The sequence below is a fragment of the Berghia stephanieae genome, chromosome 10 (genome assembly GCF_034508935.2).
Source record: "Berghia stephanieae isolate SIO BIC M18660-M18661 chromosome 10, UCSD_Bste_1.3, whole genome shotgun sequence".
NCBI lineage: Eukaryota > Metazoa > Mollusca > Gastropoda > Nudibranchia > Aeolidiidae > Berghia > Berghia stephanieae.
In genome coordinates, this window is record NC_088369.1 from 4,960,059 (window position 1) to 4,977,743 (window position 17,685).

The window sequence follows — 17,685 nt, forward strand, 5'->3', positions numbered from 1 at the left end:
ATGTCAGTTTTCTGCGTCTAATAAATCTCAACAAAAAAAAAAAAAAAAACAAAAACAAAAACAAAAAAAAACAAACAAAAACAAAAACAAGTTACACTGTAGGTCACATAGTCAAGTCTCTCCTTTTTCATATATTTTATCTAGCCACGTCGACGCGGGGATCAAAGAGAAGTTCCAGAAGAAGTTCACGAGAGAAAATAGGATACACCGAATCACCTGGTTTCAAAGTAAACTCGATAATTTCTGAGGTAAGACAATAGTTCGCTTTGACATCATTTGTAGCCTGGAGTTTAGATGGGACAAAGCGAGGCGTCAGACTCAGAGGGACAAAATCTAGATTAAGTGGCAATGCGAATTGCACAAGCGTTCACAAGCCAGTCGATCGCAGTTACTTCCGCTCTTTGGCGCGCCAGAGAACGTCAGGCAAGAATTGGCTTAATAAGATCAAAGAGCGAGGGAATGGGGATAGCCCTCTCAAGCGCATAATGGACGGTGCCACAGTTTCGAGCCGAAATATGTCCCGGCAACCCTTGTACGTAGATTCCCTGAATTCGGAGAGCTGCATATACGAGATGGAAGTCGGCTTGGACGAATTCAATCCCTCGAGGGGGCGGGGACATCAACTCCTCGAAACTGGCGGAGAAGTTGCCAGGCTTTTCTATCAGCAAGAGGAGACATTGGGTGGCAGCCAAGCGGCTTCTGACGAGAACCTGCTTAACAGCAGGTTCATTGTATCAGTGGGAACTTGCCGCGTGTCCAACATGTACTCGTTGTGATTACGAGCCCGAAACCGCAGAGCATCTAGTTGAACGGTGCGTTGTGACGAAGCTTCCTGGTTGGTTTGCGGCGGTGCAAGAGTGCGGTACGGAATTTGCTGATTGGGTCGATTGTCATAGCATAGTAGTGTGAGCTCCATTAGAAGCTGCCAAGGCTCGTGGATGCTTGCGCAACCCGCATTGCCACCCACGAAATTAACTGTGTGTGTGTGTTGTCATCTAAGCTAGATATTGCGCCTCGTGCGCTCGCTTTGTCTCACGTAAGAAACACACTACTGATGACATTACAGATAACGCTTGAAGGGTCGACTTTCAATACCTGCTTACTAAATTATAACAAAATATTATGAAAATGAGTTATCACTCTCTTTGAAGATATCGAACGCCTTGAAAGTATAAGAGAAAAACGGAAGTTTTAAAAGACTCAGTTTAACCCCCCACCCCCTCCCACCCCCCCCCCCTAAAAAAAACATATAGCGCAATATCCCCTACAACAACAACACTCGACATATAGGATGAGACATGACGCATGTAAGGGGATATTACACTGTTTTCCCGACAAACACAACGTTGTTAACGTTCGGGTACTCATTTTTACCTGAGTATGGTGTGGAAATGTTTTCTAATGGCTCAACTATGGGCGGCTTAGAGCGGAACTTGAACCCTTGACCGTCCGGTACGAAGACGATTGTCATACTTAAAATCCACCGAGCCACACAAAAATATTGTATAATATGTAAATCCAAATGGGAAAAGAAATGAAAAGAAAAAAAGAAGGATGCCTTTCCAATAACGATTTGTAGAGGGTCCTTATTTAGAAGAATCTCAAGTTCATCTCTTGTTCTTTCAACAGATGGCCCCAACACCGAGCATGCGCAGTATGCCTTGGAGCAATTCGAGCCCCATCACGCAAAAGAGTTCGAGTCAAACTGAGTACAAGAGTTTTGGCAAGCCCAGTGTAAGCCACAAAGTGGACCCACCCAGCGAGCCTGTTGCGTCCTTGTATTCCAGCTGTGTCAGCGAGAGGAAAACGGCAGATTCAGAAATAGTACGGCCTGGATTCATCTATCTATCTATCTATCTATCTATCTATCTATCTATCTATCTATCTATCTATCTATCTATCTATCTATCTATCTATCTATCTAAATCTACTCTATCTATCTATCTATCTACTTTGCTATCTATATCTACTATCTATCTATTATCTATATCTATCTATATCTATCTATCTATCTATTATCTATCTATCTATCTATCTATATCTATCTATCTATCTATCTATCTATCTATCTATCTATCTATCTATCTATCTATTATCTATCTATCTATCTATTCTATCTATCTATCTATCTATCTATTATCTATCTATCTATCTATCATCTATTTATCTATCTATCTATCTATCTATTTATCTATCTATCTATCTATCTATCTATCTATCTATCTATTTATCTATCTATCTATCTATCTATCTATCTATCTATCTATCTATCTATAAACATTTGAAATATAATTAAGATAGTTATAAATAGCTCCTTTTATACTAAAGTTGAGCACTATTATTTCATGGTTTTTGTTTTATAATTTATATCTATCTATCTATCTATCTATCTATCTATCTATCTATCTATCTATCTATCTATCTATCTATCTATCTATCCATCTATCTGTCTAGCTATCTAACTCCCCTCAATCATATCTATATATCTATCTATTTGTATATCTATCTATATCTACATCTATCTATTTATCTATCTATCTATCTATTTATCTATTTATCTATCCATTTATCTATCTATCTATCTATCTATCTATCTATCTATCTATCTATCTATCTATCTATCTATCTCTATCTATATATTTATCTATCTATCTATCTATATATCTAACTATCTATCTATCTATCTATCTATCTATCTATCTATCTATCTATCTATCTATCTATCTATCTATCCATTTATCTATCTATCTATTTATCTATCTATCCACCTATTTATTTATTTATTTATTTATTTATTTATTTATTTATCTACCTATCTTAATAAGAGATGTTATATTTTATCTGTGGAGAAAGGAGTTGCCTATAACATTTGTACTGTTGTCTACAAATCCTTGAGCACTAACAGTCCCTCCTGTATTAAAGACATTCTAAATGTCTATTTCCCCAATACAAACATTGGTTTTTGTTTATTCATCTTAACAAAGCCACTACCACATTATTTCATTCGTCTGTAGTGTTTTATTCATCCTGTTTTGTTGATAAAGGGGAAACCCGAGACGTCCATTTCATCTGTTTTCATATATTAAATTGAAGTTTACATTCAATTTCACATTGTTTTTTTTTTTATTTCTTCGAGCTTCGAGCAGCATTGTTTACATTTGCCCATCACAGAATTCCAATAAAAATCTTGGAGTTTAATGCCCGTTTAAATGCAGCTTATTTTCCTGCATGGCATTATGAGTAATATGTGCAAACTTTTTCTTTTTCAGTTTGAGTGTAAAAAAAAACATAATTTAAATCAAGTTTAGTATTGGGTAGGGGGTCTCGATAGTTCAATTGGTAGAGCACTCGCTTCACACGCAAAGGGACCAAGATCGATCCCCGTTGTAGTCGAGACTTTTTTTTTTCTGACCCACCTCCTCTGTCCACCCAGCAGTGAATGGGTCGCTGAGTCTGTTTTAGACTTGTCGGAAAGTGCTTTGCGATAGACTAGCGTCCTATCCAGAGGATAGCAAGCAACTGCTATTGTCTGTTTCACGCTATAGAAGCTGGGACAAATTCCGGCTCCACGGGCCCAATGGCCCTGAAATACTACTTAGTGTTGGGTGGTTATGACATTTCTGGAAAAATATCCTGAAAATAGACCGTAAAAGTAGTCCTTCAGAGGCCCATGGAGCCGGAATTTACCCCGGTTTCTATAGCACCTTTTTGCTATCCTTTGAATAGGACGCTAATCTATCGCAAAGTACTTTCTGCCAGCTTTGACAGAACCAGCTACCCAATCACTACTGGGTAGACAGTTGGGTCAGAAAAGAAAATCTCCACTGCACCAGGGGATAGATCGACTCTTGGTCCTTTTGCGTGTGAAGCGAGTGCTCTACCAACTGAGCTATTAGCCCCCCCCCCCCCCCCCATAAAACAATCGGTAAGGAGAGAGTTAATTCATCATCACCTATTAATCTTTCCCAGATGCGAAGCACACCGGAAATGACGCGACGCAGAAGCTTCCGCAGTCAGTCCTCGCATTCTCAGATCAGCGACTCCCGAATTTTGCTGGACGAGGAATTTCTGATGCTTCTAGAGCAAAACCCGGCCTTTTCCTCGTCCGACTCATCTCTAGGATTACTCAATATGATCGTAGAAGGCGATCACGAAGGCTACCGAAAGCCCCACCACGGCGACAAGTTACACCACGCCAAGAACAAAAAGAGGATGGATAAAAAGGAAAAGGTCAAGAAAAAACTGAAGCGGAAACCGACCTTACCGGATGTGAAACCGAAAGTGGAGACACGGAAAGTGTCTCGGGAGAGCTCGGATGCGCCCATCAAAACGAATGTCTATGTAAGTGATATCTCTGTTTCCTAATACGGTTCAACAGTCGTGACGTCACTTCCCTCGTAATGGCGCATAGTAACTCAGTAACTGCTTCTAAACTATCGGAACAATGGCGGATGCCTTATGAAACACTTCGATGAGCATAAAAGTGTATCCAGAAGGGGGAAAAAAATTATAAATCTGATCATGTTTTGACTTTTATACATTCTGATCACATGACATGTGAACAAGTTCTAGCCAGCATGAAGAATAAAAACTATCGATTTTTTTGTTTAGAACCATGCTGCTCGTTGCTGGGCGGAAGTGACATCAGACTCTTGATTCCTATTGATGTTAAAATTAAATATTTAACAAAATGGTCGCATATGTAACCAACCCGACGTGCACTTATTTGCAAGTCTAATAATCCAATTATTTATGGGCTCATTGCTGTCATGGAAATCTAAAAAGATGACACAAAATATTGTCCATTACAACAATGTTAAACTAGGCCCATACGTGAGTGGGTTCTGATGTCAGACCTATATTATTGTGTGCCCGTCGAACCAACAGTATACTAAGGGTGATGTTGATGGTGTTACATCATCATCATCATCACCATCGTCATCACCTCCATCATAAAATCAACATCATCATCATCATCATCATCATCATCATCATCATCATCATCATCATCATCATCATCACCAGAAATATCATCATCTTTATCATCATCCATCCTCATCATCGTTGTCAGCACCATCTCCATTCAGAATAACAGAAAACAACCGCTATGACCAGTATTCCTGACTGAAGTGTAATTCTTTTTTTTTTCTCTCTCTCTCTCTTCTATTATATTTAACTCAATAGAAACGTCCTTATTCTCCAAAAAAGGTGAGTCTACTCAACCAATTTGATGTGGATAACTGCTTCTGAAAATTAATACACGCTACATTTGTTATGGTTCAATTCCACAATTTTAAAGGGAATGAGATTAGCGGAAGAGTAGCGTCCCTTGATTGGACGTCACCTCACAGAGAGAACGTCAATTTGGTTTTGAAGTGTCTCAAGCCGCTTTCACAGGAAGCGAGGACGAGAGACGCATGCGCACAACCAACATGACGTTCTCTCTCTAATAACTTTTCCGCCGGTGACGTCACAGACTATGGGTGACGTCCAATCAAGGGACGCTACTCTTCCGCTAATCTCATTCCCTATCAAACGCAGTAGAGTTGATATTTGCAACTTTAGATTCATTGGTAAGAGACAACGTGCGGCTATGTGCTCTTGTGGTATGACAATCGCTTTCGGATCGGAAGGTCCTGGGTTCGAGCCTCGCTCGGCGCATAGTTGGGTCCTTGGAAGAGACTCTTTATTCACATTCTCTCACCGTACTCAAGTGTAAAATGAGTACCTGACCGTGTCTGTCGGAAAAAAAATTTGTAATATCGCCTAACAGGCGTTATGTCTCATTGTATATGTTACGTGTTGCTGTTGGTCATGGGCCCTTTGTATAACCTTAGAGCACATTTAGTGGATATTGCTCTATATAAAAGCTCTAGCCATTTATTTGCAGGTCTGATAATCCTATTCCTTGTGGGCTCATTGTTGTAATGGAAATTTCCAAAATTATATATGACCCATCGTCTCAAAACGGTATTCTGTCGGAACGAACCAGATGCTTAAAAGCCGAATTAAATGTTAAACGGGTGAAAAATATAAATTGTTGGCATTAGCACCCTAAAATATGGTATCCATTCTCCTCAATAAAACATACAAACTCAACACAAGTCTGATATTTCTGGCTATAAATTTGATTTTCAACATCTCAACCAACCCGACTTAATACCGTTTTGAGGCGAAGGTTTACACATATGACGCAAAATATCGTCCATTACAACAATGATAAACCAGGCCCATTAGTGGATTTGCATGTCACTGTCAGAACTGCATATGTGACCCTTCGCCTCAAAACGGTATTGAGTCGGGCTGGTTAAGATGTTGAAAATTAAATTCATAGCCAGAAATATCAAACTTGTGTTGAGTTTGTATGTTTTATTAAGGAGAATGGATAGGGCCTACCATATTTTAGGGGGATGATGCCAACAATTTATATTTTTGACCAGTTTAACTTTTAATTCGGCTTTTAAGTATCTGGTTCTTTCCGACATAATACCGTTTTGAGACGATGTGTCACATATGTGTTCACGTCGGTGAGAGACAAAAAAAAAAGAATTAAAAACAAAAAAAAAACACAAAAAAAACAAGGTAGCCCTGATGGTTTCACAAACCACTTGCCAGACATGTACAGACAGTTTTTTTTTTCTAAATAAATAAACCAATAAATAAGAAATGGTAAAGTAAGGACTATTTTCTATATTTTGTGGTTTACTTAATGAAAAACTGTTAAAAATAAGCTATCTGAGAAGTGGCCATTTACTCACTCCTTACCATACATTTTGAGAATTTTACCCAAATATTTTACACTCACCCTAATCAAAAAAATAGATTTATTTATTCAAACATAAAATCTACTAATCTTCAGCAAGTTAAGCTCTACTAAACAACACAGTGTCGCGTTCTTATAACTATAACAAAATATTCTTTTAAAATGATGTGACGTAGGGATGAAATCGGAATGATAAAATTATTGATTGAATCGAAATGAATGATACCATTTTCCAATGGTTGGTAAGGAGAGGGTACGGTAGAGTCACGCTCTCCCCGGCCAGGCGGAGTTGTCGTACCAGTAAGGTCGCGGATTCAAATCCCCATCACCGCCGCGAAATTTTTATTCTCTATTGTCTTCTGGCCAGTGACTTCTTATACGTACTATCAGTAGACAATGCTTCTGGCACTTTCCTACTCACTTCATCTCTTGTGGTTAAAAATTGACAATTTATAGACAATTTTGTAAAAAGTTGTTTTGGTGAAAACGTATTCCAAGTGAATTATTTTTCTAATTTTAGCGTTTAAGCGCCGTCGTAAAATGAATATTTGAATTTTATAAAGAAAGAAAAATTGATTATTTTTATATTGCGCAATATCCACTAAACGTGCTCAAAAAAGTGCTTTTAAAAAAGGTTCCTGACAAACAGTAACACGTAACATAAAGAACGAGACATGACGACTGTTAGGTAATAATACAATTTTTCCCGACAGAGACAACGCTGTTAACGGCCAGGTACTCATTTTACACCTGAGTACGGTGAGAGAATGTGAGTAAAGAGTTCTTTTCCAAAGACTCACCTTTGCGCCGAGCGAGGCTCGAACCCAGGACCTTCCGATCCGAAAGCGAGTGTCATACCACAAAACTACATAGCCGCATAATTAGTGTGTTTGAATTTTAAAACATTACTTCAAAATGTAGTGAAAGTGAGCTGAAGAAAATTAGGAATTTCACAATAAAATGGCCATGTATCAATTATATTATTATTATTATTATTATAATTATTATTATTATTATTATTATTATTATATTAATTATTATTATTATTATTATTATTATTATTATTATTATTATTATTATATTATTATTATTATTATTATTATATATATTATTATAATTATTATTATTATTATTATTATTATTATTATATATTATTATTATTATTATTATTATTATTATTATTATTATTATTATTATTATTATATTATTATTATTATTATTATTATTATTATTATTATTATTATTATTATTATTATTATTATTATTATTATTATTATTTATTATTATTATTATATTATTATTATATTATTATTATTATATTATTATTATTATTATTATTATTATTATTATTATTATTATTATTATTATATTATTATTATTATTATTATTATTATTATTATTATTGTTATTATTATTATTATTATTATTATTATTATTATTATTATTATTATTATTATTATTATCATCATATATTATTATTATTATTATTATTATTATTATTATTATTATTATTATTATTATTATTATTATTATTATTATTATTATTACTATTATTATTATTATAAGTGACAACCCTTCTATTGGGTACCGTATTGAGAAGGGTGGTCACATATAATAAAATATTTACTATAATCGATATATGTCCATTATCATTGTGAAAAGCCTAATTTTATTCAGAAAGTCCCAACACCACCCGTAATTAACCAGTAGATTTTTGACCAATCAAAACATGGAATTTATGACACACATCCATACAACGTGCTCGGACATGACTTAGTTGGTTGTTTGTAAACATAAACGTGAATGATTTGAACCGCTCTCTCATCATTGCCATTGATCGTATAGATAGTTCGAAGATGACGTCACTCTGGTCTTTGTTATTGTTTTTTGCCATCCGCATTTATGAGTAATGCTCACTGAACTGTATTACACAGTGTATCCATGAACGTTTATAGTCAGGTTAATACAGTTCAGTGAGCATTACTCATAAATGCGGATGGCAAAAAACAATAACAAAGACCAGAGTGACGTCATCGTTGAACTATCTATACCGCCAAATGGGTGAATAGTTACACACAATTTTCTAGCTTATATTATGAACGTTTAAGTTTACACAAAGTTTTCTTTGTTGTTTCTGTTGATCCAGCGGTTGAACAGTGGGTGATTTACTTATACTTTACTTATGTGCGGCTATGTAGTCTTGTGGTATGACACTCGCTTTCGGATCGGAAGGTCCTGGGTTCGAGCTTCGCGCTCGGCGCATAGTTGAATCTTTTGAAAAGGCTCTTTACTCACATTCTCTCACCGTACTCAGGTGTAAATGAGTACCTGACCGTGAACAGCGTTGTCTTTGTCCGAAAAATTGTAATATCGCCTAACAAGCGTCATGTGTCCCGTCCTACATGTTAAATGTTGCTGTTGCCCAGGGACCCCTTGTAAAGTGCTTTGAGCACATTTAGTGGATATTGCGCTATATAAAGCTCAATTATTTATTTAAAGCTCATTTTTTAAAAATACACATCGAAAGTAAAACCTGTGTAGTTTGCTTTGTTTACCAATCATTGCATCGTTGTTTACATAATGATGGCTGTCCGAGAGGCGTGGTTATCTCGGTGTCTATTAATCATGAGAACTCACAGTCAACCATACTTCCATAGACAGGTGAACAACTGTTTTTCCTGGAGTGATTCACATTTCCTTAACCCCCTCCTTACCACCCATAGCAATATCGCCACATTTGTTACGATGCACCAACGTTTTCGTCCTTCGATTTTCTTTTGTACATCATTATATTTGAACATAAATTTCAATGTTTGCTTTAACCCTCTCTTTACCAGCCATTTTCAAAATGTTCCTCAAAACTTCACACCCACCTAACACAAAAAAAACAAAAAAAACAACAGACATGTCTTACTCAAACAGAAAAGAAACAAGCACATTCTTTATATGAACTATATTACAGACTATAAAGCTATAGCAAAAAGAAATGAAATCTGGATGAGAAAAATGACGGTTGCATCGTAACGAATGCGACGATTTTCCCATAGGTGGTAAGGAGAGGGTTAAAGTATATTAACACTGTTTTGAAGAGCTCGTTTTGCAGGAAAAAATAAATTTGTACAGCAAGAACTAACAGCTTTTGTGTTTGACTCAAATAAATCTATTTTTGTATAGATAGTTCGAAAATGACGTCACTCAGGTCTTTGTTATTGTTTTTTTGCCATCCGCGTTTTTGAGTTCTTCTCACTAAACTGTATTAACCAGACTATAAAAGATCAAGGTTACACACAGTTGTATGTGTTGGTCCGTTACACTTCCGGATGGCAATGTTATGAGCTTCTTAGCCAAGCGCATACTATTTATAGGTTGGGTGTGAAGTTTTAGGGAAAGTCCGGAAAATGGCAGATAAGGAGAGAGAGAGTTAAAGAAAAAGTAACCCAAAAGATCAACATAAAACCGTTATTATTCTTTATTTAATTTTATTTATATTATTGACAAACAGATTACCAGCAGCAAAGTAGAGGTAGAGACCAAGGAAGCCAATACTCCATGTCACAAAGTGCGCACGTAAACCGTATGCTTATGTAGCGCAGTTTGCAACCTTGTTTATGTGTGCTATATTCAAGCTACGACACCGATCAATAACCAAACACAATACGTTGATAAAGGTTTTGAAGCTAAATGAAGATATATTTTATTACAATATAACAAAGATATTATGAGATATGAAGATGAAATGATAGATGTAATAAGTATGAAATCAAATGGATGGATGACAAATTGATGGAGATGGTGTGATGATGAATATGATATGAAAGCGATATGAAAATATATAATTAAATCAATTAATTATCAATACTTTACCAAACCGCTACCACATCAGACAATCTCACAGATAGGTTGCAACCATCACAGTCATACAGGCAACTAATAATTAACTAACTAACTAAACACAATCCAGACGTGTAGAAGAAAGCCAAAAGAGTGTCCTTGATATTCAACAAAAACTGTAAGGTTGTTCTAATATTGTTAATTTGTCTCTTCTTGAAATTGTTCTGATTTCACAGTATTCATAAACAGATCAATTGTTTCTCAATGTTCTGATATTAAAATAAGCAAATGGTTCTTCACAGGTAACTTATAAAACAGGCAAATGTTCAGTTTCTATTAGTGTCAAGCTATGAGCGTATAGCCTAAAGTTGGCTTGTTAAAGCCCAGCCTCCAACGGCTCATTCACTTTAAAGAAAGAAAATGATTTTGTTATAATATGATAATCATACGAATATAACTCTATCTATATTCGAACTCATTCAATATGTTTACTTTAAATGAGTAAATATTATTTTACTTTAACAAATCAATTTATTAATGTTGATTAATATTGCTTTACTTTGTAGATATGAAATAATAATGCTTTATAGCAAGAAAAGCTTATTTTCTTTACAAGAATATATTACACAATTAATTTCATTATCTGATTAATTAATTGAGACTCAAAATTTAAAGTGATATTATGATATTAATATCAAAACACAATCATAATTGTAATCACAACATATTATTCAAAAATCTCACCAGAGCCGAACAGATTATTGAAATCACAAATTAAGTCTACACAAGACTTTAATCAAACTCTACACAAGAGTTAACACAAAACGTGTTTCAGCTCGAACTTTGAGCACTACAAAGTCTACACAAGACTTTAATCCAACTCTACACAAGAGTTAAACAAATGAGCCTAAAAGACTCCGCTGTGGTTATCGCTTAGAGACTATGAGCCTAAAAGACTCCGCTGTCTGGTCTCTTTTGAGACAATGAGCCTAAAAGACTCCGCTGAGTGGTCTGAAGAAACTGCTCAAAACTCTGGCATTTATAGGCAAAAATCAAGCAAACGAAGCAAAATTCTACCCACACAAACGGATGTTAGTCATATCCGTAAACATCTGAAATTCCTTAAAACTCCCCCAGATTCCATAATCATGGACAACAACAACCCATCCTGATACCGGACATCCTCATATCAAGGATAAATAAATTCGTCAGCCCCATAGTTACGAGATATCAATCAAGCCATACCATAACAAAGTCACTCCCGTAGAATACAGGGATCCTACTTTGCTTATAAGTTTACGGAGAAAACAAGATTGATGCCTTTCTCACAATAACACCCACACTACGTAGTTTAATTCAAACTTCCGGGCCATAGGTGCATGATCTGATACGACCTGTATCAACAAAAGAAGGGTTGTTCCGGAGGGATTACAATAACAACAACAACTAATACTACGACGACGTACATCCTGTCGTAAACTGACGCCTACACGGAAGCATTTCGTTACATATCTCCCCCCTAAGACTAAATTTGGTACAACATTTAGTTAGATCAACGAAATGCCTCAAGATCACATCGATCTCGACAATTATTCGGGCTCATTGTTGTCCCTTCCTTCGACAGACAACATCGGCATCACACATCCACACTTCAACTCCACCTTGCCGTGTGTCATGCATTTCGGTGGTTCATGATCCTTAGTGATAGCTGAGACTTGTAGAGCTTTTCCAGTAGATGCTCCCTTGTCCCCATGCCGCTTCTTCTGCCAGCAATCTTTGATTTGGTGCCCCCTTTGACCGCAGTATTGACACACTTTACCTTCCACAATGAAATCAGTTTGTTTCCTTTGCCGACAATCTCTAGCAAGATGCCCTGGCCGTCTACAGTTGTGGCAAACAATTTGGTTGGAGATACGGGTAGTGTCCTTTATGATATTTTGCGGACTGTTTTCTTGGACGTTCTTTGATTTTTCTTGAGCCACTCCACTTTTGGAAAATGTTCCTGCGACACCGTGCGCTTCAATGTACTTTTCTCCTAAATCTATTACTTCCCTTGCTGTCTTCGGTTGTCTTTCTTTTATGAAAATCGTCAAATCCCGACCGCAGACACTGACAAGCTGTTCCTTCAATATCATATCCAGAATGTCAGCAACTGAGTCCTTCCTTTTCCCCGACAACTCAATCCATTTTTCCATATAACTCTCCAACCTAGTCGCAAACTGGCTAAAACGCTCCCCTTGTTCCGGTCTACTCTTCCTAATTTTTTCATTGAATCCATCATCCGTTAGATTATAACGTCTCAATAAAGCCGCTTTTACTACCCCATAATCGATGGCATCTTCATCACTCAGTCGAGTGTAAACGTCCAGTGCTTTCCCTTTGAGAAGTGCAGACAACTGGATTGCCCAATCCCTGCATTCCCAGCCGTTGACTTTAGCGTATCTCTCGAAACGGAGCAGATAGCTGTCCATATGATCCTTGTTTTCGTCAAAACATGGAAGTCGAGGACTCTTAAGAGTAGGAGCATGAGAAAATGATCGAATGTCACTTGTCATACTGTCGTTGTTGGAGGAAGCCTGACACTCCGACTTTAACCTAAGCAGTTCAAGCTCTTTCTCCATCAGAGCTTCTTGTCTTTGAGCTCGTGTTCTGCTTATCTCCTCCTCTTCTTTGGCACGTTCTCTCTCCTTCTCTTTTCTCTCTTCATCTTCTTGTAACTGGGCTGTCACCCAAGCACGGAGATCTTCACCCCTTAACTCCAATTTTTCTCCAAGTTTAATTAATCTTTCCACATCCATCTCTAAGACAATTAATCAAACCAATTCAAATTCAAATAAACAAACTTCAATATGTTTATCAACACTGTTGCCGTAAATGTTACTTTCACGTAGAATAAAGTGGTATTACAAGTAACCTTATTAACGAAAGGCGGTCAATATAGATCCCAAAACAGATTCAAAACAGGCAATTATTACCGATTCCTACACGGAATTCAACATTGATCTATATATAGACTCAAATATAGAATCAAAACAAATTTACTACAGGTCCTAACACAGAACCAACGCTTCACCCAGATTCCTACACAGAATCAAAACATTGACTTAATATAGACGCATATTAGAGTCAAAACAACTGATTTAATACAGGTCCTCACACGGAACCAACGCTTCACCCAGATTCCCCACACGGAATCAACAAAATAGCTTCACCCAGATTCCCCACACGGAATCAACAAAATAGCTTCACCCAGATTCCCCACACGGAATCATAAAAACTATCTTCACCCAGATTCTTTCTCAGAATCAACAAAATATCTTCACCCAGATTCTTTCTCAGAATCAACAAAATATCTTCACCCAGATTCTTTCTCAGAATCAAAATATCTTCACCCAGATTCTCTCTTAGAATCAACAAAATATCTTCACCCAGATTCTTACTTAGAATCAACAAAATATCTTCACCCAGATTCTCTCTTAGAATCAACAAAATATCTTCACCCAGATTCTTTCTCAGAATCAAAATATCTTCACCCAGATTCTCTCTTAGAATCAACAAAATATCTTCACCCAGATTCTTACTTAGAATCAACAAAATATCTTCACCCAGATTCTCTCTTAGAATCAACAAAATATCTTCACCCAGATTCTTACACAGAATCAATACCTTGACTTACTATATGTGCATAGAGAGTCAAAACAAATGATTTAATACAGATCCTCACACGGGACCAACACAATCTTCACCCAGATTCCTACACGGAATCAAATTACCCCAACAACCACCTTCGTTCCTTACAAAAGGGAGAGGGGGAAAATGGAGGCTTTACAGCGCGAGTACCGCTTACGCGCTAAGTCAGTGATCCGTATCACTATGTCAGATGACTGACAACTTAGAACCGAACAAATGAAAATTACCAGAATAACTTGTATTACACCTTGCGTATAATGACAGTCTTATAACCATTAAATGGATACCAATTTGCTTTAAGCTCAAAGATAGTATCTATCTCAAGTTTGAAACAACTCCCTAACCTGTCTCAACAATTGTTTGGTCGCGATGTCTCTTGAATGCACAACAATAAGAATCCCACTTCTGACACCAAATTATGTCACAAAATGCGCACGTAAACCGTATGCTTATGTAGCGCAGTTTGCAACCTTGTTTATGTGTGCTATATTCAAGCTACGACACCGATCAATAACCAAACACAATACGTTGATAAAGGTTTTGAAGCTAAATGAAGATATATTTTATTACAATATAACAAAGATATTATGAGATATGAAGATGAAATGATAGATGTAATAAGTATGAAATCAAATGGATGGATGACAAATTGATGGAGATGGTGTGATGATGAATATGATATGAAAGCGATATGAAAATATATAATTAAATCAATTAATTATCAATACTTTACCAAACCGCTACCACATCAGACAATCTCACAGATAGGTTGCAACCATCACAGTCATACAGGCAACTAATAATTAACTAACTAACTAAACACAATCCAGACGTGTAGAAGAAAGCCAAAAGAGTGTCCTTGATATTCAACAAAAACTGTAAGGTTGTTCTAATATTGTTAATTTGTCTCTTCTTGAAATTGTTCTGATTTCACAGTATTCATAAACAGATCAATTGTTTCTCAATGTTCTGATATTAAAATAAGCAAATGGTTCTTCACAGGTAACTTATAAAACAGGCAAATGTTCAGTTTCTATTAGTGTCAAGCTATGAGCGTATAGCCTAAAGTTGGCTTGTTAAAGCCCAGCCTCCAACGGCTCATTCACTTTAAAGAAAGAAAATGATTTTGTTATAATATGATAATCATACGAATATAACTATATCTATATTCGAACTCACTCAATATGTTTACTTTAAATGAGTAAATATTATTTTACTTTAACAAATCAATTTATTAATGTTGATTAATATTGCTTTACTTTGTAGATATGAAATAATAATGCTTTATAGCAAGAAAAGCTTATTTTCTTTACAACAAGAATATATTATACAATTAATTTCATTATCTGATTAATTAATTGAGACTCAAAATTTAAAGTGATATTATGATATTAATATCAAAACACAATCATAATTGTAATCACAACATATTATTCAAAAATCTCACCAGAGCCGAACAGATTATTGAAATCACAAATTAAGTCTACACAAGACTTTAATCAAACTCTACACAAGAGTTAACACAAAACGTGTTTCAGCTCGAACTTTGAGCACTACAAAGTCTACACAAGACTTTAATCCAACTCTACACAAGAGTTAAACAAATGAGCCTAAAAGACTCCGCTGTGGTTATCGCTTAGAGACTATGAGCCTAAAAGACTCCGCTGTCTGGTCTCTTTTGAGACAATGAGCCTAAAAGACTCCGCTGAGTGGTCTGAAGAAACTGCTCAAAACTCTGGCATTTATAGGCAAAAATCAAGCAAACGAAGCAAAATTCTACCCACACAAACGGATGTTAGTCATATTCGTAAACATCTGAAATTCTTTAAAACTCCCCCAGATTCCATAATCATGGACAACAACAACCCATCCTGATACCGGACATCCTCATATCAAGGATAAATAAATTCGTCAGCCCCATAGTTACGAGATATCAATCAAGCCATACCATAACAAAGTCACTCCCGTAGAATACAGGGATCCTACTTTGCTTATAAGTTTACGGAGAAAACAAGATTGATGCCTTTCTCACAATAACACCCACACTACGTAGTTTAATTCAAACTTCCGGGCCATAGGTGCATGATCTGATACGACCTGTATCAACAAAAGAAGGGTTGTTCCGGAGGGATTACAATAACAACAACAACTAATACTACGACGACGTACATCCTGTCGTAAACTGACGCCTACACGGAAGCATTTCGTTACACTCCAACTCCTGTAATTTCGTAACAAAATGCAACAGAGATCAAACTGTTTAAAAACCCGTGAGCTTTTATATAGGGCAATATTCAATAAACGTGCCCAAAGCTCTTTACAAAGGGCCTCTGACCAACAGCAACACGTATAATGTAGAATGAGAAATGACACTTGTTAGGCGATATTAAATTATTATCTTTTCGACCGAGACAACGCTGTTGACGGCCAGGTACTCATTTTACACATGAGTACGGTGAGAGAATGTGAGTAAAGAGCTCTTTTCCAATGACTAAACTATGGTTTGTGCCCCAATTATCATCATCATCATCATCATCATCATCATCATCATCATCATCATCATCATCATCATCATCATCATCATCCATCTTCATCATCATCATCATCATCATCATCATCATCATCATCATCATCATCATTTTTCTTCTTCTTCTTCTTCTTCTTCTTCTTCTTCTTCTTCTTCTTCTTCTTCTTCTTCTTCTTCTTCTTCTTCTTCTTCTTCTTCTTCTTCTTCTTCTTCTTCTCTTCTTCTTCTTCTTCTTCTTCTTCTTCTTCTTCTTCTTCTTCTTCTTCTTCTTCTTCTTCTTCTTCTTCTTCTTCTTCTTCTTCTTCTTCTTCTTCTTCTTCTTATTCTTCTTCTTCTTCTCCCCATCTCTTTTAACCGCATTTCGTTTGTTCCAGATTTCTAACACGATTAGTCATTTGTTTTGTTAAATGTTAAACCCGAAACATCAACAATCTTATGCTATTTGTTAAAGATTAAAGTTTTTTTCACATTTTTTGGTTCTAAGTAAAGTATTTTGATTACATACAGAATATTCTGACGAAGACTGAAGGCCAGAATTCGTTTATGTTGCCATGTTTTGTGGTGTACATTAAAAAAAACAACGCCCCCCCCCCCACAAAAAAAAACACAAAAAAAAAACAAAAAAAAAAACCCCAAAACAAAACAAATAAAACAATATAATTGAAGCTCTCTTCTTCATTATTAAGGTACAAGAATTCAAAACAGTCAAGGGAAATAAAGCTTTAGTCAGTCAGCTTATTTTGACAAAATACAGAATATCCAGACAAAGGCTGAAGGCCAGATCAGATATCGTTTGCGTTGCTGCGTTTTGTGTACCGTCAGTTGGGGTGATTTTGCCTCTCTGTAATATGACGTCACACCTTTGCGTCAACCG

The 17,685-nt window shown here is 36.1% G+C and overlaps 1 protein-coding gene across 3 annotated transcripts in view; it reads left to right on the forward strand.

Moving 5' to 3' along the window:
• LOC144956111 (uncharacterized) overlaps positions 1-17,685 on the forward strand; it is a 41,135-nt gene that overhangs the window by 12,083 nt on the left and 11,367 nt on the right. For 2 of the 3 annotated variants that reach the window (XR_013641881.1, XM_078886465.1), the window contains exons 4-7: positions 145-248; positions 1,630-1,824; positions 3,970-4,341; positions 5,185-5,208. Coding sequence is in view for 2 of the 3 variants with exons in the window: in XM_078886465.1 (XP_078742591.1) it covers positions 145-248; positions 1,630-1,824; positions 3,970-4,341; positions 5,185-5,208 (695 nt within the window). In the remaining variant the exon portion in view is untranslated. The remainder of the gene's footprint in view (positions 1-144; positions 249-1,629; positions 1,825-3,969; positions 4,342-5,184; positions 5,209-17,685) is intronic. The other variant, XM_078886464.1, reaches the window with a different exon arrangement.